We start from the raw sequence: 19,583 nt of genomic DNA, 5'->3' as shown, positions 1-19,583 counted from the left end.
GAGAATTAAAGCAATATTTTTCTCCCTTAATGTGATTTTTATAAAATAAAAACAGTTCTTCAGCATGAAACCAAAGGAGAATTTTAGATCCCCATCGCTCCTGTTTCAGATCAGCACAGGACTCCTTTAGACTCCTTCAGGACTCCTCTGTGCAGCAGAGTTCAAAGCACAACCCAAAGGCAAATGTTGGCCATGCAGGAAGATGTTGCCGAGCCCAAATGCCGACAGACCAAATGTACTTTGGACTCCCTGAAACACAGCAAGTCCTGCTGCTTTCAACTCCCAGATCTGTGGCTACATTGCACTGCACATGCTGATCCTGCAAGTGCTCAGAGAGAACCCAAATTGATTCCTCTGGGAATTTGTGATGAACATTTTCAAAACCAGATGCACTTTACTGAAATTCAAAATAAAACCTGTAATGACTTCAGCCAGTGCATTGTGGTGCTGCAACTGAGCTTTTTAATGTGCCATTCACACTGCTACTGGCAGCCAAAAGTTCCCCAGTTGTTTCAGGCTGCAGCAGAGTTCAGTTTATTCCGGGTTTGAATCACTATATCCAGTGCCCTGTATCCATGTCTGTGGTCCCTGCTCACACTCATCCGTTATCAAACTAATATCCCAGTTAAATTTACCCAGGAGTTGCTTTAAAGGTCAACTGCAAAGGACAAATTTTATTTGGCTTGGATCCTGACACTGTACTCCCATGAAGCAACCTCCTGTTTTATCCAAAAGAAAGAGATTTTGATTATCATGTCAGAGGATTATCTGCTTCTGACTTTATTGATTTGATAAAAGACCTTTTGGACAAATAATTGGAAGCTTTCTCAAAAGGACAGGAACAGTAAATCATTCAGAGATTTTTTTTTTTCCTCCTTGGTATGAATTTAATTCTACGACATTTTTATTAAAAAGAACAACAAAAAAAAGAACAACAAAAAACCAAAAAAAAAACCCAAAAAAAAACCCAAAAAAAACCCCACAACTAAAACCCAACACTACCACCAAACCACAACAACTCAACACAAAAAAGGACCAAGTTTTAAAACATCAGCACTAATTGCTCTGTCCCTTTTCCAATTGCTGTGGTTCCCATCTCCCACATCACTGCAAGTCCCACCAGACTCCTACCACTCCTCCAGCATGAAGAACAAAGTCAAGATAGGATTTATCCAATGTTAAGAGGCACTTAGGGAAAATGCACTTTCTAAAAGTCTCTGAAGAACCTCTCTGCATCATGAGCAGCAGCACCTTTTTCCTGCTCTGCAGATTCCCTGCATCCTTGCAAGCACAACACTACAGCACATTTCTCTGGAATTAAATGCCCTGCAATTAAGCACCAGGATCCAAATTATAACCACTTCCCAAGCGCAGAGAGAAATATTATTTATGCCCAAGGCATCGAGGCAAAAATCAACTACTCAGCACACAAAACACTCTGGCTTTTTCACACACCACCTAATTACAGGAGACATCTCAGGAGCTGCAGAGACACATCTCCAGCTGCACAGCTACCTCTGCCAGAAATCAGGTCAGGCTGTGGGCAGTTTTGTTCCCACCGAATCCGGCAGGGAGACGCAGCAGGAGTGGGCATGCACAGTGCAGTTTGGAATTCTCTGCACTGTAAAAGTGAATCAGCAGCAAAGTCACAGGAGAGGGGGAGGGAGATCAGAGAAAGGGAATCTGCTGTCAGAATGATGCTTCAGGCCTGAGGACTGAGAAATCGAGGGGTAAATAAACAGAGGGAGGGAGGGAGGGAATCCAGTTGAGGGCAATAAGCTGTGGATACTAGAGGGTTAACAGGGGTCCTTCCCCTCCCTGATAAAGGGTCTTGGGTCTAACTTCCAGCTGAGTCAGCTGTGGCACACGCACAGCAAACAGAAGAGCAGTGCCTAGGAGAGGGAAGGAAATAAACATGTCTCCCAAGAAGCACTCCAGAGGAAGAGTGCTCTGGCATTCCTGCATCCCGGGAGAGTGGAACAGGGAACAGGTAACTCACCTCCTCCACGGTCCATTTGGCAACTTGTTTGGCTGTCAGGCCTGAGACCTCCGGCAGGAGCCTGCAGTGCTGCTCCCAGAAGAGATGGAGGCGGTGGGTCGGGTTAGAGGCCAGGGAAGGCATGAAGATAGACTGGTGGAGGGCCTGCTGGAGATCCAAATCAGGGCCTGAAAAAGGAAACAAGACAAGTCAGAGCCAGGCTTCAAGGAGCAGCAACTACAACAAAGCAGGAAGAAGGGTCACAGCCTGGAGGGGAAAGCAAAGCAGGGTGAGTGGAGCCAGGCACGGCTACTGTGTGGCACAGGACGTTCTCCCCCTCCTGAGCAGGAGAAAGGGAAAAAAAAGATAAGACTGCCAGGCTGGAGGCTTTATCGTTAGCTTCTTCCCTGGAAAATGATGTCATGCTGCTAACAGAGAAGATGTTTGCAGCGTTTTATTGACAAGGTGGAGGAATTCTGGTAACAGCATCCTCGGCTGGGAACTGATGGCACCGTTCCAGCCCCAGCTGTAGCCAGAGTTCTGTGCTGCCAGCATGGCCTGGGCTCGCTCCCCAGGACACTCCCAGGCCAGGAGTGCTCACGGTACCTCCAGACATCAACTCCTTCCTCATGTGTCAAGTGAAGCTCTGAAAACCAAGGCAAAAAAAGGAGGAAGGAATCACCCCTCCCTAATGAGATCACTGGAGCAGTGCAGAGTCATGGTCCTACAGGGACATGCTGGTTATACAACAGGAAGCCAGGCAGAGGATGGCAGCAGGCTGGGAAGCACTCCTCTGGTTTAGAGCGGCACGGGGGGCTGCCCCCGACCTCCCTCCCCGCACCGGGGGATGGGATGGGATGGGATGGCCCAGCGCTATCCCGTGGCATCCCCGAGCATTCCCACTGTATCCCAGCCCTCGGGAAGGCTCCGTGTGCCTGGAGCAGCCGCTGCTCTGCTGCCTCTGCTGTCCCTGCTGTCCCTCCTGTCCCTGCTGCCTCTGCTGTCCCTGCTGCCCCTGCTGTCCCTGCTGCCCCTCCTGCCTCTGCTGTCCCTGCTGCCCCTGCTGTCCCTCCTGTCCCTGCTGTCCCTGCTGCCCCTGCTGCCCCTGCTGCCTCTGCTGTCCCTGCTGCCCCTGCTGCCTCTGCTGTCCCTGCTGTCCCTGCTGTCCCTGCTGTCCCTGCTGCCCCTCCTGCCTCTGCTGTCCCTGCTGTCCCTGCTGCCTCTGCTGTCCCTGCTGCCCCTGCTGTCTCTCCTGTCCCTGCTGTCCCTGCTGCCTCTGCTGTCCCTGCTGCCCCTCCTGTCCCTGCTGCCCCTCCTGCCTCTGCTGTCCCTCCTGCTGTCCCTGCTGTCCCTGCTGTCCCTGCTGTCCTGCTGTCCCTCCTGTCCCTGCTGCCCCTCCTGCCTCTGCTGTCCCTCCTGCTGTCCCTGCTGTCCCTGCTGTCCCTGCTGTCCTGCTGTCCCTGCTGTCCCTCCTGTCCCTGCTGTCCCTGCTGCCCCTCCTGCCTCTGCTGTCCCTGCTGCTGTTCCTGCTGTCCCTGCTGTGCCTCCTGTCCCTGCTGCCCCTCCTGCCTCTGCTGCCCCTCCTGTCCTGCTGTCCCTGCTGTCCCTCCTGCCCCTGCTGTCCTGCTGTCCCTGCTGCCCCTGCTGTCCCTCCTGTCCCTCCTGCCCCTGCTGTCCCCGCTGTCCCTGCTGCCCCTGCTGTCCCTGCTGCCCCTGCTGTCCCTGCTGTCCCTGCTGTCCCTGCTGCCCCTCCTGTCCCTGCTGTCCTGTTGTCCCTGCTGCCCCTGCTGTCCCTGCTGCCCTTCCTGTCCCTGATGTCCCTGCTGTCCCTGCTGCCCTTCCTGTCCCTGATGTCCCTGCTGTCCCTGCTGCCCCTCCTGCCCCTGCTGTCCCTCCTGCCCCTGCTGTCCCTCCTGTCCCTGCTGTCCCTCCTGCCCCTGCTGTCCCTGCTGTCCCTCCTGTCCCTGCTGTCCTGTTGTCCCTGCTGTCCCTCCTGTCCCTGCTGTCCTGTTGTCCCTGCTGCCCCTGCTGTCCCTGCTGCCCTTCCTGTCCCTGATGTCCCTGCTGTCCCTCCTGCCCCTGCTGCTCCTGCTGCCTCTGCTGCCCTTCCTGTCCCTGCTGTCCTGCTGCCCCTCCTGCCCCTGCTCAGCGGCTCTCAGTGGGCTGGGGTGTAAGATGAGGGGGGCAAGCAGTCACTGCTGTGGAAAGCACAAAGGAAAATAGCTGAAATACAAAGAAAAAGCAGATTCCCAGGGTTAGCCAGCTGCCCCTAGCTGAAGGGGAAGCAGCTCTGGAGGTAAAGCCTGTCCTTGTGAAGAGTCACACCCCTGGCCCCAGAGCCCACTCAGCTCATCTCATCTCCACATCCCTAACAGTCATGAGACAGCATCAAATAACATCAAATTTCTAATAATGAAACCAAGGGATGATAAATAAAGCCTGGGTAAGAACTGCTCAGTTCAGGAGCTCCTGGTGGCGAGAGGGCACAGGACCTGCTCCTGAGAAGGCTGTCACCCCCATCCTGCAGTGGTGGGGACAGACAGCACCTGGTCTTGTCCCCACCTCCTGCTCCAGGAGGTCCCACTCATGCCCAAGGTCTCCCCCAGTGCCACATCCCTGCTGGGTGGGCATTGCTTCCACCTCAGACCAATTCCTTTTCTCTGCTAAGCACAAATCCTTGGACTAAGCACCCAAACCATGACCTAGACAAGTGACTTTCCCTCTGACCAAGAAGCAGTGATCTCATTCTTTAAACACAGCTGGGAGGAAAGCTCTGGGTAATTGTGAAATTACAGGTCAGTGGATGATTTCATTTCCCTCCCCTGATTTCCATCACTCCATGGAAGGTGAATGTGAAGGGAGAGTGGGCAGCTTTCCCTGCCAGCTGCAGCTGCTGCTTGGAGCAGGCAGATCCCTCAGCTCTGACTGCAGAACTCAGCACTAGGTAAAAATGAGTATTAAAAAAAAAAAAAACAACAACATCCAGGCACCTGTCCCAGTTTGTTCTTGCTTAGCTATTTTTGATTAGAGACTTATTACCATCTCAAATCCTCCTAAAAGCCTGGTCAGCTCCGTTCTCTGAAATAGCTTTTTATAGTAAATCTGAAAGTTAAGCATATGGTTTGCTAAAGTGACAGCAGAAAGCTGCTCTGGAAACTTAACCTGTCACGTACCAGGAAAAAAACCCCACTGTTTTTCCATTTAGCTTTTCACTTTCTTTTTAATCCTTAAGAGAACCTTTAAAAAGTCCTCCAATGATTCAGAATATGTTTCTGAATACCCATGAGGGTCTAAAAAAAGGGGTTGATGGAACCTAAACTATCTGCTAAGTTTTGAGGAAGTCTCCCTTGAGCCCTGTGCTGGCTCTGTCACAGCCTGACACAGGTCACAGACTGATTGGGAACCCCTTGTCACTGCAGAGGAGTTTGCAGTGGCACAAAACCAGTGCAAACTTGTCTTCTCAGTTAATAAATACAAGGCTCCACTCTACAAAGTATTAAACCTTTCACTTCTAAGTAATTTTACCCTTTCTCCTAATTTTAAAGGAAGAAAAACTACCATTGCTATCATCTCCAGCATGTGCTTTCTCTTGACTGTGGAATCAAAGACAAAAAAAGCTGTGAATTCTTAATGCTCCTCGTCACTGTGGGGATATTGCAGAGATAGGCACACACAGAAACAGAAGAAATAAAACTTAACCAACCTTTCCCATTGCTTTCCTGTTTCACCAGCTGAAACTTGATATAGGCATGTGAGCACCCAAGCCTGAAAGCAACAATTACAAAACATTTCAGAAGATACAGAAATGGATGTAATTTCTTCTCCATACAAAGATAAATGAGATTTACAGAAACTAAAAACTTTTTCCTCTTGAAACAAGCAATAGCTCCACCCCTGACCTCTCTCTGAGCTGTTAGATTAAATTCATGGCCAGAACTCAGATCTGAGTTTACTGCAGGAAAGAGAGGGCACAAAACAACAGGAGGAAGGGAGGAGATTTACCTCATTCTAAAACACTCTGCTGCAAAACTTCAATCAAATTGGGCTGTTTGTTATTTACATCTTTATTTCAGAGACTGCAGCAGCATCAAGAAACACAACTGTTAATGCATGAAAATACATCACAAAACTCTTGTTTACGTTTTTGGTGCAGCTTTGATGTCTGCAGAGGAATCCTCCTCTCCCCAGCCTCTCTCCCGACTGTCTTCTGACTGCTCTGATGGAGTGTGGATGCTGCTTTGACACCACTTTTCACTGTCTGGTGCAGATTTTCTGGAAAGAAAGATGAATGACAGTAGCTGAGCTGACATCCTCTGTTCCCTTTTCCCACAGGAGAGCAAAGCTGGCTGCTCCTGGCAAGTGAGAGCAACAACCACCACCTTGTGGCAGAAGTTTGCTCTCCCCTCCATGAGTACAAAGTGCTTTGTTCCTCTTCTGCAAGGATTGAGAGAGTTTAAGTGAAATAAATCAGCCTCTGTGGACTCAGGCTCTGATCCCAGCAGCTATAGGAAACCACTGTGTTATGGTGAAAGCAAGAGATTTAAGATTTCTGTATCTCGATACCTCTGGATAATATTTAGAGTTTCCATGACTAAATTTGATGCATAAGCTGAGCTACAGAGTGGGCCAAGGGAGGACAAGCAGCAGGATGATACCAGACTTCTAGGCTGAATTCAGACCTCCCACTATCAGGAAATGAAATACTTAGAAGAAAAGAAATATATTACAATTCTAAAATGCCATTTATTCTGTAAGAATTCAAAATCTCCTGAGAGCTTTATGGTAAGAGTGCCCTTGAAATGCAATCGATTTTGGTGTGGAAATTAGGAAATGAAGATGCCTGCCTAGTTGTGGCATGGGAGGAAGCAGTTTGGCCATGAAGGCTCAGGAGGAGAAAGAAACATTCACTCCTTTTTTCTGGACAAACAGATCTTGAAAATGTTATAAATCTAAACAAACAGATAAACTTTAAAATACAGATAAGCTTTCACATACAACAAAAAACGAAAGTATTACTGGAGTTTGCCCTAGTGAGACTGGATTTGTGAAGACTAAAAATTATCTTAAAAAGTCCTTCATATCCTGGTCCGTCCCATGACAGGTTTAACTGACTCCTGCACCCCAAGAACCAAGGCACAGTTTCCTTCAATGCTGCTCAGCTGCAAGATCTTCTTGTGAGAAAACAAAGTATCTGAGAGTGCTCAGCTTGTTTGCTTGCTAAGAGATACACACACACACTGCTTAGGTGACCCAGGGTGAATCACAGTTACAGTTTAATAGTGCAAAATAACCTTGGCTTGACAGTTTTAGGACAGGAAACAAAATTTAAAAATTTAAAAGTCCATTTTAAATTGAAACAGCAAGGAAAAATGTATGGAGACAGAATGCAATTTCCTTTGTTGGAACGTGACGAGAGCACCAGGATTAAGGAGTCGAGAAACTTATTAAGGCGTATGAGGGTATAAAAGTGCACTGCTCTGTGTTAAGAGTGACTGGGGCACACGTCAATATTACAGACAGATGAACTCAGTGCTCCACTGCGTTGCTGCCAATTCCAGTGGTTTTCATCCTTGTCAATGGTTTTGCTCCCCAGTACCTGGCCAAGAGTAAAATCCAGCTCACCTGGATTGTAAAGAGTCGCCCTGAGAAGACTCCCCTGCTCCCAGCAACGGGCCAGGGGTCTCCAGCCTCCTGGCTTTCTGCATGATGTTCCCAGGGGAAGGTCTCTCCCCACTCAGCCGGTCCTGTAAGAGGTTTTCTCTGCTGAGGTTCACATCAGAGTATGGGCAGCCAACTAAGCTGTGATGGAGAAACAAAAAAGAGAGAGGGCAATGAAAGCTTTACAGTCATACAGTCTTCCTTACCTCAGGAAGAGAAATCCATCACAAATACAGGAAAAACGGGGCCACAAACTCTCAGGAGGTGCTGTTACCCAGCTCTAGGTTGAGAAAGCAGGGGACTATATGGCAGAATTAAAACCCAAAGTCATGTTGTTAACCACTGCAGAGGACAAGAAGAGCTCGTCCTCTGTAACTTGCTTATCGGAACAACATTTCATGAATCAACAGAGTTGTGCAACTTTCAATCTGAAAAATTCAAAGCCCTTTACTACATTATAAACTACCAGGTCTTCTGACCTCCCACTTGAGATTGTTTTCTTGCTCTTAAAATAATTTACTTGAGAAAAAGCTTCCTCTTCCAAAAGCACATAAGAAATCAAAAGGCAGAGCACAAAACATGAGCAACCTCTCCTCACTTTAACATCCTACCCATGCCCTCTCCTCTTTAACTGTCTCCTTGCATGTTGTTCTGGAGTATATTATTTCACAAATATAACTCCTTCAGTACTGCTGGAATGTAGAAACTGGAGTGAATGAATCTGTTTGCATTGCAGCTATCATGATTATAGTGGTATAAACAAAATTTATGATCAAACAGCCTACTTAGACACAAGAGGGAGCTGCGATTGCATTTATAGCTATCTCCAGAATAACTACCCTGAGATCATTTCAGTGCAGTGCAGTTGCTTGGTGCTGTATCATCATCATCATTATTATTATTATTGTTGTTGTAGCTGTTGTTATTGTCATTAACAGCACTCATCCACATACGTGTAATGTGTTCCGTATCGGGGGCCCCGGACGTGCCCGATCCCCTGGCAGCCCGGAGTAGGACACGCCTGTCCCACTGCTCCCTCTGGATCTTCAGCACCTGAGAGCAGTAAAAAAAGGAAGATAAACAGATTTGCACATGAGGAGCAGACTGCACTCAGGAAATTATACAGCATAACAAAAGTGTGTCCTGCATTTACCGAGAGGGACTTGCAGAGCGTGTCCAGTTTTGTCACACCAGCCCACAGGATGGATGTCAGGGCTGTCTGCATCCACCCAGAAATCGTAGTGATGGTCCCAGCCATCAAAATGTATCTGAAAGAAGCAGAAGTCTCAGGGAAAGACACAGTTCAGGGCATGACTCAGCTCTTATGTTAACTTCCCCCTTTGTTTCACCTTGCTCAGCTTGAGGCTGATTCATTCCATCTTTCAGATCAATCTTTCAGTCAAGCACAATCATCTCTGTGCTCAGTCTAACTCTTTATTTTCCTGCATCTGTGTTTCACAAAATAATCAGGTTCTGGTGACACAGTCTGCCACCCCGCAGCCCGTGGGATGCTCTAACATGCAAAGTCCAAAGTTATGCAAACACAAACGCCTATTTGTTTTGTTTTCTGTGGATCCCAAAACACCATAAAAGCCAACAAGTTTGGTGAGTTTTGCAGTGAACAAGCTGCAATTTTCTGCTGGATGAAGAGACTGGCAGTAGCTCAGATCCAGAGACTGAGGATCACTGGAGTTTAAAGGCTACTGGGTTGTTCATGCAGGGAAGTTTCAATGTATGAATTGAGTATCATGCCACTATGGACTGGCAAAGCTTGGCTTTTGTTCACAGCAATGAGGCTCAGAATCAACCAGATAATGGGGAGTGAACTCCACTTCTGCCCATGTAATCATCCTTTGGGAAGGGGATCTGTGGCCATGGAGTCTCCATCAGTGCAGCCTCCACTTTAGCTGGCTCATATTTAGTTCCTCAGTAGCCAAAGCACAACAGATTATTTGGGCAATATATTTGCATGAAAAGACTAGGTTAAAATGCATTGATGTGACAAATTTGTACTGGAGAATGCCACTACTTCCCACATGTACCAAGGTTTAAATTGCTTTGGGTTTTCCTTTCCTGGTAGCAAAAAGCCACGGTCAGGCAGCTTCCCCAGCAGAACACTAATGCTGCCATCAGTCACAGAGATCACAGGGAATATGCCAAGAGATAGGACATCACATTGTCAAGTGTTAGTTCAAAACAGTTAGGTTAGAATAGTAACTAACACCAGCCCAATTCCATCAGATTTCAGCAAAACAAAGCAACAGCTGGGCAGGCCTGGAGGCCACAGCAGCTGCCAGGCTGTTGTTTGCTGCCCCTTGTTCCCAAGTGTTGTTTTCCCTGTGCTGCCCATCCCAGGGTTCCCAGCACAGGTTCTGCACTCGGGAGCAAGGTCATACCTTAACGCGATGGCTGTCTTTGTCAATGATTGTTGCCACTCTTATCAAGATGGGATTTCGTCTGTCCACAGCCTCTAACTTCGTATTAACCTGGAATCCGTGAGGAGGACGCTGGAAGAGAGGATTGTAAGCAGAATGCTAAAAAGCCTTGGAGTTCAGAGCTGGTACCTGCTCTGAATGAAATGTGCTCTGAATGAAATGTGCTCCAGTTTCCATCCACCCATAGCTGCCTTTGCAGCCTTGGGTTATGTCACATGGCAGACAGTTCAGAGGCTAAAATCAGAGTTTCCAGGAGGTTAAAATCAGAGTTCCCAAGAGGACTTAGCTGAGTGTTTGTCAGCTGCCCCAAACTGCTGGAGAGGTAGCCTGAGGTGGCCCAACACAGAGGAGCTGTCCCAGCCAGAACAAGAGACCCTTCCTTCACAGACAAAAGGCCAGGGACCACCACAAGCAGCTCCAGTGACACAGACGGACAGCACAGCTCCCACACAGCAGGGACATGGTCTTCTCTAGAAAGGAGACTGAGAGGGGAGAGATCTCAACAGTCCATATGAATATCTCCAGGGCAAGTGTCAGAGCATAGTGCCAAACTTTCCAGCAGGGCCCAGTGACAGGAAAAGGAGCAATGGCCCTGAAATAAAACACTAAGACCTCAACATGAGGAAGAATTTTCCATGGATGGTAGCAGAGCACTGAACAGCTGGCCAGGGAAGGTGAAGAGTCTCCCTCTCTGGTGACATTCCAAACCCACCTGGATGCAGAATTTCAAACCCACCTGTGTCATCTGCTCCAGGTGACTCTGCCTTGGCAGGGGGTTGGAATGGATGATCTCCAGCCTCTCTTCCAACCTGACTATTCTGTGATGTCACACCAGCAAGGACAGTGGCCAGTTCCCCACTTTTCACATCTGAACACACCGTTGGGTAAAGTCTCTCTTCATTACCCTACATCTTCCCTGGCCTCAGCCACAGCTCCTGGCTATCAGAATTATCCCCATTACACAGATTACTCCTTATGACAACACCTGTGCTGCTTGTGAACAGCTGCTGGGAACTGCTGTGCTGGGGCTTACAGCAGCTCTGGCCTGGAGCCTCCCCCTGCAGAGGTTCACTCATCCTTTTCTTCACACCCTGAAGACTTTGGGAAAACTCCAGAATGTCCTTTGACCTGCTGTGTGCCCTTTGCAGCACCCTATGTAACCTCTAAGCAACAGACAGCTTTTACCAATTTTTCCATTTATCTGACTGCAAATTCCTCCTCTGACCTCCTCACCAGGGGGTTATGGATGCTCATTCAAAACATGTCCCTCTTCACTTCTGCACACAGAGGTGAGGGTTTTAGCACGAAATGATAAATTGTCTATTTGAACATGACCAGGTTAATGAAATTATTAAAATCACTCTTCCCTCCCAGTCTTCCTTCCCCTCGTTACTGCCAGTGGCTGGGGGCAGGAAGGAGATGCACTCCTGGGCTAAGGGGTTTAACTCCATACCTGAAGTTCCTCTTTGGCCATTTCACCTGGACACAGACATCTATCAGTGTGCTGTCAGACACTGGACACACCACAAGACAGACAATCTAAACTGCTTTTATTTTCAAGAGCATCTTACTGAACCAGCCAACCTTGTCTGTCCTCCCTGAAGAAGGAGCTGAGTGCTCAAGGTTCAAATCCTGCCCAGAAGAGGAGCCAGGCTCTTTGCTTAAGTCTTGCTGAAGAGTTGCTGCCCTTTTGGCAATAGCTTACGAATGTTTTGGAATTGCCAGCCCAAGAGGATGGGCTGAAATAACAATGCTTACATTGGAGATGTCTCCTGAGTTTTTGGGTGGAGAGGGCAGAAATCCAGACCCAAGACCTGCTATTTGTGCTGATGACCCGTGTCTCCAGACTACATAAGACAGCTCTTTAAAACTGTTAAAAGCTAATTCAGTGAGAAATGTCTGTTCTGGCTCTCAACCCGCATTTTTATGTACTGATTTCCTGTAATTGCTAGCTGGAATAATAATTATTATTTTTAAAAAATCAATAGCTTTGCCATTTATTTGCACTTCAGTCCAACCAAGCCAGAAAAAATAACGAGGTTTGATCTTGAAAGAGTCCTATTAACTGCTGATATATCAAATACATTTTCTTTTCTGTCTCATTTTTGAAACACAGTTTTAGATGCTAATTTGCACTCTGGAGTTGCATGAGGGCCAGAATTGGTCCTTCTACTCTTCTTTCAAAGCCTGATACCTGAAGGAGCAGAACAATGGCTGCAGAAATGTCTGGAAAACAGGAAAGGAGGCAGACAAGGCAGCTGCATCCCCCTTGGGAAGACACTTCACTTCAGAAGAATCCGAAGAAGGGAGTTCTCAGTATTGAGCAGGCTCCCTGTCCTGAGCAAAGCCCTCTTATGTTCAGATGACATCTCTCACCACACTTTAGACCCTGAAAATCTGAGGGAAGAAGCCACAATGGCAGATCTTACAGAAGACTTGGGCTGGGAGTTTTAAGTTCACATTTTCCAGCTCTATTGGGATTTCAAAAAAGCTTAGTCCACCCTTGGGAGCAAGAACTGTGTCCCACTGACAGGCTCCACTCCTCATCCTGCCCCTGGCTCCAAGGTGCTTCGCAGCTATGGGAAACCTCAATCCCAGGGATGTTTTGGATGTGCTGCAGATAACTCCAGTTCAAGCCCTACAGTTCTCAGAAGAGGCAAAAACTTCTTCTACCTCCCTAATACCACTTTCCAGCCTGCACCAACCTCAGCAGGATACCTGCTGAAATCTGGCAATTATCAAACCTGTCTAGCTGGATTTTTGCCTCTCTTATCTGAGGCCTCCCTGATTGCTTTTCCTCCTCAGTCCCAAAGACCTTTCCACAAAAATACACAGGAGGGCAGCAGGTATTAACCTGCAACTCCCACTTCAGAAAAAGGAACCAAGACAAGTGTCAAAATGGCAAAGAAGAGTTTTTAAACTTATTGCAAAGTTTAGCAAGGTGAGCCAGCAGCGTGGAGGGGGAAAATCAAATTGAAAGTACAGTCATTTTAGAGGCTTTTGGTTTGTTTCTGCTCACAGTGAGATTCCAGATAAACACACTGAACTGCAATGAAAGAAACAAAAGCTCACTATCTCAAGGTTGAGAGAAGCACCTTCACACTGAGTCTGCAGGATGGTCTTAGGGGTTTGGCAGAGATGCTCTTTCATCTGTTAATACATTTATTTCTGTGGAGGGCACAGCTGGCTCCTCCCCAGAAGGACTATGATCTATATCAGCACACATAAACCCTTGATATGAACTTCTCTACCTTAATTCCAGCCTCACCAGCCAGGGAAGTACGGATTTGCACACCTGCAAGGCGAATTTTAGAAAGGTCTTTAAAACTTCATGTAGAGGGGACACCAGATAACTGCACTCTTTCTCCTCTCTGTGCCCTCTGTGAGGCACTTCCCACATACCTCTGGAAGCCACAGTTACCTGTGTGGACTGAAGGCTCTGCCCTTAAATCTGCTAATGGAGCCACTGAAGATACTTAGTCAAAAATCCTTTCCAAGCCAGCCTTCCGCAGTATTAAAAAACAAAAAAATCTTGTATTCTGCTGTATATTTTTGTTTCAGCAGCACTGAGATGATCTTAAACTCAAAGTAAACCAGTTTCACCTTCCTCGCACAGACAAGGTGAACCATGCTCAAATAAAGTCTCTAGCAAAAAAGGGTGGATAACAGCACCTGAGCTAGAGCAATCAGAGACATTCACCTACCAATTTAAAGGCTCTTGCTGGGGCTGCTTGGGAATTAGTTTCTTCCAAGTATTTCTCCCATGAGAAGGCTTTGGAATCCCTGTATCCTGAAAAAACCAGAGAATAAACATTTCTGTAAGAAAAACCCCACATTTACTGTTACAAACAGCAAAAAGGCAGCTCTGTGGCACTGTAATGAGCACTTACAATGGATGGTGCTGGAAAGTGGCCTGTTTGCTCCTACCCACCACCTCCACCCAGAGCAGCTCTGCCAGTTCCCCAGTTTTACACTGGGCTTGAACCCTGGCGAGTTCACTTCTGCACAGCTTAATCAATTCTTATTCTCTAAAGAAAACTCCAATTATGAGCTAGTGGGATGATTCTGTAATGTGCAATGGCATCACTACGGTAATTTCCTGTTTTATTAACCACTCTATGTGTGAGTGCCTGTAAGACTGTAGAACCTTCTCCTCTCCTGCTGCCCGCTCACCCAGGCTGGGTAAACCCAGCAGCCTGGAGAGCAAAGGCTCTGTGGGTGTGCTGCTCTAACACCAGTGGGATGTCTCTCCCTGGCTATTACATTTAAGAAACTGCTCTACTTCTTTCCTATTTCAGTAATGCTTACCCCCAGGACAGGTTCCTTCTGGCAGGAGGGTGCAGTGACTAAATGCAGAGCACAGTCTGCAAACTGCTGCATTTAAGTCCTTCAGCAGGGAGACCAGAACTGGCTGCAGGTTTTGTGGGGGCACAGGAAATCCTGACATGAGCAGAGAACTGCAGAGCCCGGCCCTGCTGAACCTTCCAGGAGCAGGGACAGATGTGGTACTGCTGAGAGGGAATGTTCACAACCCCTTCTACATCTAAAGTGAAGACACTGAGGCCAATATCCCCCATGCAGAGGGATCGGGCAGTGCTTCCTGCTCCACTGAACCTGGAACACAGCAACTACAGGAATTCTTGCTCCAGGGCTGTCAGTCTGACAAATGTCAGGCTTAATTTTTTTATGTTTGCTCTTTTTAAGGTGAATGAGCACTTCCAAGGCCTGAAAACAACACTGGTTTCCCTGTACATTCTGTCCTCTCTCATTTGCCAACATTCTCTTTATTTACCAAATTCCAGTACAGCAGAAGGAGATGTGGATTCAGTTACTCCTTCATTTCCAGAAATTCCATCTAGGAAATCATCAGAGCATGGTGCTAACAATGCCAAGGCAGTAGCTCAATCCTTGTATGGGCCATTCACTTAAGGGCTGGACTCAATGATTCTTGTGGGTCCTTCCAACCCAGAGTATTCTGTGATTTCCAGAAATGCCATCTAGGAAATCATGGAACAGATCCCTTTTTCTCCCAGCTCACCTTGAAAGAAATCCTGGAAATCCTTCTCACTTTTTCCCTTATAAAATCAAATTCAATTATAAATTACCAAACCCTGTTCCATTTTGTCCTAGCTTGCAAGATGAAGCTGGGGGTGTGTATTCTATTGCCACCTGTCAGAGCTGGGGCAGCTCTCTGCTCTTCACAGGGCAGTTTTCTTTCTCTCTGCCACAGCCAATCCTCCCTCCAGGAGATCTCTTCTGTCCATGGCCACTGAGTGTCCCTGCATGGCTGAGAAAATTCCAGCATCCCATGGGCAGAGGCTGCGCCCAGGGGGAGCAGCCAAGCATTCCTACCTGGATACAATCTGCCCTTGGAACAGCACAGCAGCCTTTGCCCACTGCATTCCCAGAGGAGCAGCTTTCTTCCCACTGCATTCCCAGAGGGAGCCCAGGCCCATCTCCAGCAGCCCTGGAGCTCCAGAGGAAAACTCCAGCCTTGTGCAGGATCCTGCTCCAGCAGAAGCACAGCTGGCACTGCAGGAGGGCTGAGCCCCCATGGAATGGGACTGCTGCCAGCACCCTGCCCCACAGCCTGCCAGGGCCTGCTCTGACCCTGGCAGTGTTGTTTTGTATTACTGCATTTTTATCTTTATATTTTCTTTTAAATTTTTTTTAATAAAGAACAGCAATTCCTACTCCCATATCTTTGCCTCAGAGTCCCTTGATTTCAAAATTATAGTAATTTGGAGGGAGAGGGTTTACATTTTTCATTTCAAGAGAGGCTCCTGCCTTCCTTGGCAGACACCTGTCTTTTCAAACTAAGACAGATTTCTTCAATGAACTATGAAACAACATAAATTGCAGTGGCAAAAAGTAGGAACACTAATATTGTTCAGGCAGTAAAGAATTCTGAAGCTACCTGGAACTTGCAAATATGTAATTATGTGGAAAATATAGTTTGCAGGTTCTTTGGCTGAAGCAGGAAGTAAGTCTCACTTGCAACCTACCAGGTGGTGTTGTCAGTGGGGTTCCAGTTCCTTGGCAGTAGCCGACAGGACGGATATATGGGCTGCTCGTTTCACACCTGAATCAAAGAGGGAAAGTTGGCAGCAGTCAGATGGAAAGCAAAAAGAAAGGCAGGATTTCAAATGCTGTCTGATAGGCCTTTGCTGGGTGAGCAGATGCTTTCAGTGGGTGTGATCACGGTGTAGAAGACAAGCACTGCCTCGTTAGAATGTGTAACACTGGGTTTTCAAGGCATTCAAGCTGTCCCAAAAGAAAGGAAAATACAAAGTAAATCTTGCAGTGGTTTGGTTGGAAGGGATCTTATCCTGTTCCACCCCCTGCCATGGGCAGGGACACCTTCCAATGGCCCCAGGTGCTCCAAGCCCCATCCAGCCTGGCCTTGGGCACTGCCAGGGATCCAGGGGCAGCCACAGCTGCTCTGGGCACCCTGTGCCAGGGCCTCACACCCTCCCAGGGAACAATTCCTTCCCAATATCCCATCCATCCCTGCCCTCTGGCAGTGGGAAGCCATTCCCCTTGTCCTGTCCCTCCATTCTTTGTCCAAAGGCTACCTCCAGCTCTCCTGGAGCTCCTTCAGGCACCACAAGGAGTTTTCTTATCTCCAATGCTTCCCAGACAGCTCAGGCCACCCCCAATGGTTCTGCACTGAGCTGCCCAGCACCCAAACAGGAAGGGAACTACTGGGCAACTGGCTCACTTTGAAAACCCCAAGTAATATTCAGATGCCTGAGAACTGATATAAGATCCCAACTTTAGGGCCTGCATTTAAAACAAAGCCAGTCTACCTTCAGACATGTATCAAAACCAGAGTCTTTTACCAGTAGTCGTAGCTCTCATCCCAGTTATCGAAATGGATCAGCAGCCGGTTTTCCACCATGTCTGTGATGGTGGCAACACAAACCAGGGACGGGTTCTTCTTGTCCACTGCCTCCAGTTTCATTCCCAGACGAAACCCAGAAGGAGTGACAGGCTGAGAAACAGGACACCAGGAAAGAGAAATCAGCCACATTCTTGGTCAAGCCATTGAAATCCCCCTTTTAAACTCCTTTGACCCCGAAACCTACAGACCAAAACACACTGCAGTGACTACCAAGAGGTTTGCAGACAGGATTTTCCATGAGTTCTGGCAATGACTATTACTAAAAAAGAGCTAATGTGGCTCAAAAACCAGCATTTCCAGGTACACCCACCACTGCAGACTCCCAGGTTGAGACACCCTGCAGTGATTTGCTGAGGATAATAATGGGCATTGCACATCTTGTTTTACTGGTGGAAAAGTTAGGAGAGTCTTCAGGGAGACAAAGTGACTGAGTGGGAAGCAGGGCAGAGCTGGGCCCTGATCCTACTGGAGTCAGTGACTGTCCATGTGCAGCCTCCAATCCACCAGCCCGTGGGCTTCGTGTCATCCCAGGACAGGATGCCATCCTGTGTCATCCCATTTCACAGGAACTGAGGTTAACAACCACTGAGAGAGCACCAGTGGGGAAGGATGACAAGTGCTCAAGATCTCAGCCCCACAATGAATCCCACGGCACACATGAGCATGCTGCTGGAATCCAGGAATTATTTTGGAGATTATTAAATTAGATGAAAGTGACACAAATATCTTGACGGTAGGGGCGCAGTAAAACAGATGGTTGTAATATATTTAATAAATGGTTCAGTAAATCTTTTCCTCCAGCATTAAGGAGGAAGGGAAATACAAATTCTTTCTCTGGAAAGTCAGTGACTGGGGAAAGGAAGAAAAATTGTATGAGTTTTCCTTCTTAAAAATAAAACACAGCAGGAAGTAGTTTGCATCTGATTGTACCATGGTTGTACCTCTGACATAAGCATATTAAAAGCACATAAATATTCTGGTCAAAACTCACTTAGCACCAGACCTATTGAAACCCCTTCTATTCCATATCACCACTTACACTGCTGAGGGTCTTAAAAAGGCTTTTTGGAGCTGCTTGAGCTTTGCAGTTCTTCAAATAGGAAGTCCAATTAAATTCTCCCTCCTTGAAACCTAGGAAGAGAGAAAAAAAGATTGTTTTACATGGCCCTGGTACATTCTGGTGAGTTTTTCAGAAATGGAAATTACCTGGAAAGAATATAAACTTTGCGTGACAACTGCCCTGCTACGATCTCCAGAGGCTGTGCATTTCAGCTAAACCAGCTCTCTCTTTTTCACCATAATGTCCAATCATTAATCTCAACCTTCAAATGTTTCTAGGAAATTGAATGCAGGAAAGAACTGAACGCAGGAAAGAAACAAGTTCTGAAGCACAGACAGACATTCAGTCCAGAGTTTCTACTGTGACTAACAATGTCAGTCTTTGGGAATATCACAGGGAAGATATTTTGCTCTTTTGTGAGTCATTGTGTTAGTTAAACCTCTTCCCTTTAGCCCCTCAGATAGAGTTCCAAGATGAAATCACACTAAAAATGAAATATGCAGAGCCAGGACATCTTAGTAGAATTTATGGTTTCTTGTACACAGCTCTATTTTCTGTAATACCTTTAGGAGGGAGCAGCTTATGGCTTGTTTTTTCACACCAGCCCACAGGGTGGATGTCTGAGGAATCAGCATTAGCCCAGAAGTCGTAGCACTCTGGGTAACCATCAAAGTGCAGTCGCATCCTGTACCCCTGAACCTACAGTGAGAGAAGCTCTGATTATCACCAAGGGTCAGAGAAGAGAAAAATAATCACTAATAAAACACTCCCTCATATCTGACTTTCTGAGAAGGTAACTTAGGATCTCATTTATTTCTCAGAAACTCTAGTTGTATTTTAACTCCTTTGCTCTCCCAGTTTCCATGCTCCTCTCTCCCCACTTCAAACAGCTGGAAATAGAACTGGTCAGTGGAACCTCCCTGAGCCCCTGCTCCATGCCATGCACACATGCATGGGGGGTACAAAAGCAGCCCCAGAAACTTAAATGTCTATACCAGATCAGCCCAGATTTCACATAACTGAAGCTGCATAAAAGTATTCTGACTTGTTTATATTTATTAAGTCTTAGGGCCTCATGGCATTGTTCTCTTTCATACTTGTTCACTACAGGCAATTAATAGGTTTGCTATTCTTAGTTACAAGTGTAAAAATCTGCCAGTAGGATTTCAGGCAAAGATCCTTAATTACATAACACCTTTCCTTCAGTGTCACCTTGAACTCCTACCATTAATTAACTAACTGAAGGACTATTACTCTTACGTTTCTACTTTTTACTGAAAAAAAAATTCTAGATGTACATGGGACTTTTGGAATCAAAGACAAGAAAAGCAACTACCTCAGCCACGGTGAGAACACAGAATCGAGAGGGGTGTTCAGGATCCACCCCTTCCAATTTCATTCCAACTTTAAATCCATTTCGGCCTTGTGGGAACGACTGATACTGTGAGGGGGGAAGAAACACTTGCTTTTAATTCCTAAAGACAAAATCTATTGCAGAGCAGTCATAACATACTTAAGGCTTCAATTTTTGTATTTCAGGCTTCAAAT

The 19,583-nt window shown here is 47.0% G+C and overlaps 1 protein-coding gene across 7 annotated transcripts in view; it reads right to left on the bottom strand.

The window, feature by feature from the left end:
* LOC128799825 (lethal(3)malignant brain tumor-like protein 4) overlaps positions 1 to 19,583 on the bottom strand; it is a 41,342-nt gene that overhangs the window by 9,990 nt on the left and 11,769 nt on the right. For all 7 annotated transcript variants that reach the window (XR_008434842.1, XM_053964619.1, XM_053964615.1 and 4 more), the window contains 13 exons: positions 19,372 to 19,476; positions 18,599 to 18,734; positions 18,015 to 18,106; positions 16,914 to 17,065; positions 16,077 to 16,153; positions 13,776 to 13,861; positions 10,033 to 10,143; positions 8,790 to 8,904; positions 8,590 to 8,689; positions 7,601 to 7,777; positions 6,119 to 6,250; positions 5,682 to 5,743; positions 2,000 to 2,166 (listed from right to left, as the gene is read on the bottom strand). Coding sequence is in view for 6 of the 7 variants with exons in the window: in XM_053964619.1 (XP_053820594.1) it covers positions 2,000 to 2,166; positions 5,682 to 5,743; positions 6,119 to 6,250; positions 7,601 to 7,777; positions 8,590 to 8,689; positions 8,790 to 8,904; positions 10,033 to 10,143; positions 13,776 to 13,861; positions 16,077 to 16,153; positions 16,914 to 17,065; positions 18,015 to 18,106; positions 18,599 to 18,734; positions 19,372 to 19,476 (1,512 nt within the window). In the remaining variant the exon portion in view is untranslated. The remainder of the gene's footprint in view (positions 1 to 1,999; positions 2,167 to 5,681; positions 5,744 to 6,118; positions 6,251 to 7,600; positions 7,778 to 8,589; positions 8,690 to 8,789; positions 8,905 to 10,032; positions 10,144 to 13,775; positions 13,862 to 16,076; positions 16,154 to 16,913; positions 17,066 to 18,014; positions 18,107 to 18,598; positions 18,735 to 19,371; positions 19,477 to 19,583) is intronic.

The sequence above is a fragment of the Vidua chalybeata genome, chromosome 25 (genome assembly GCF_026979565.1).
Source record: "Vidua chalybeata isolate OUT-0048 chromosome 25, bVidCha1 merged haplotype, whole genome shotgun sequence".
NCBI classification, from domain to species: Eukaryota; Metazoa; Chordata; class Aves; order Passeriformes; family Viduidae; genus Vidua; species Vidua chalybeata.
Note: the sequence above shows the minus strand (reverse complement) of the source record. Positions and strands in the feature narration are given on the sequence as shown.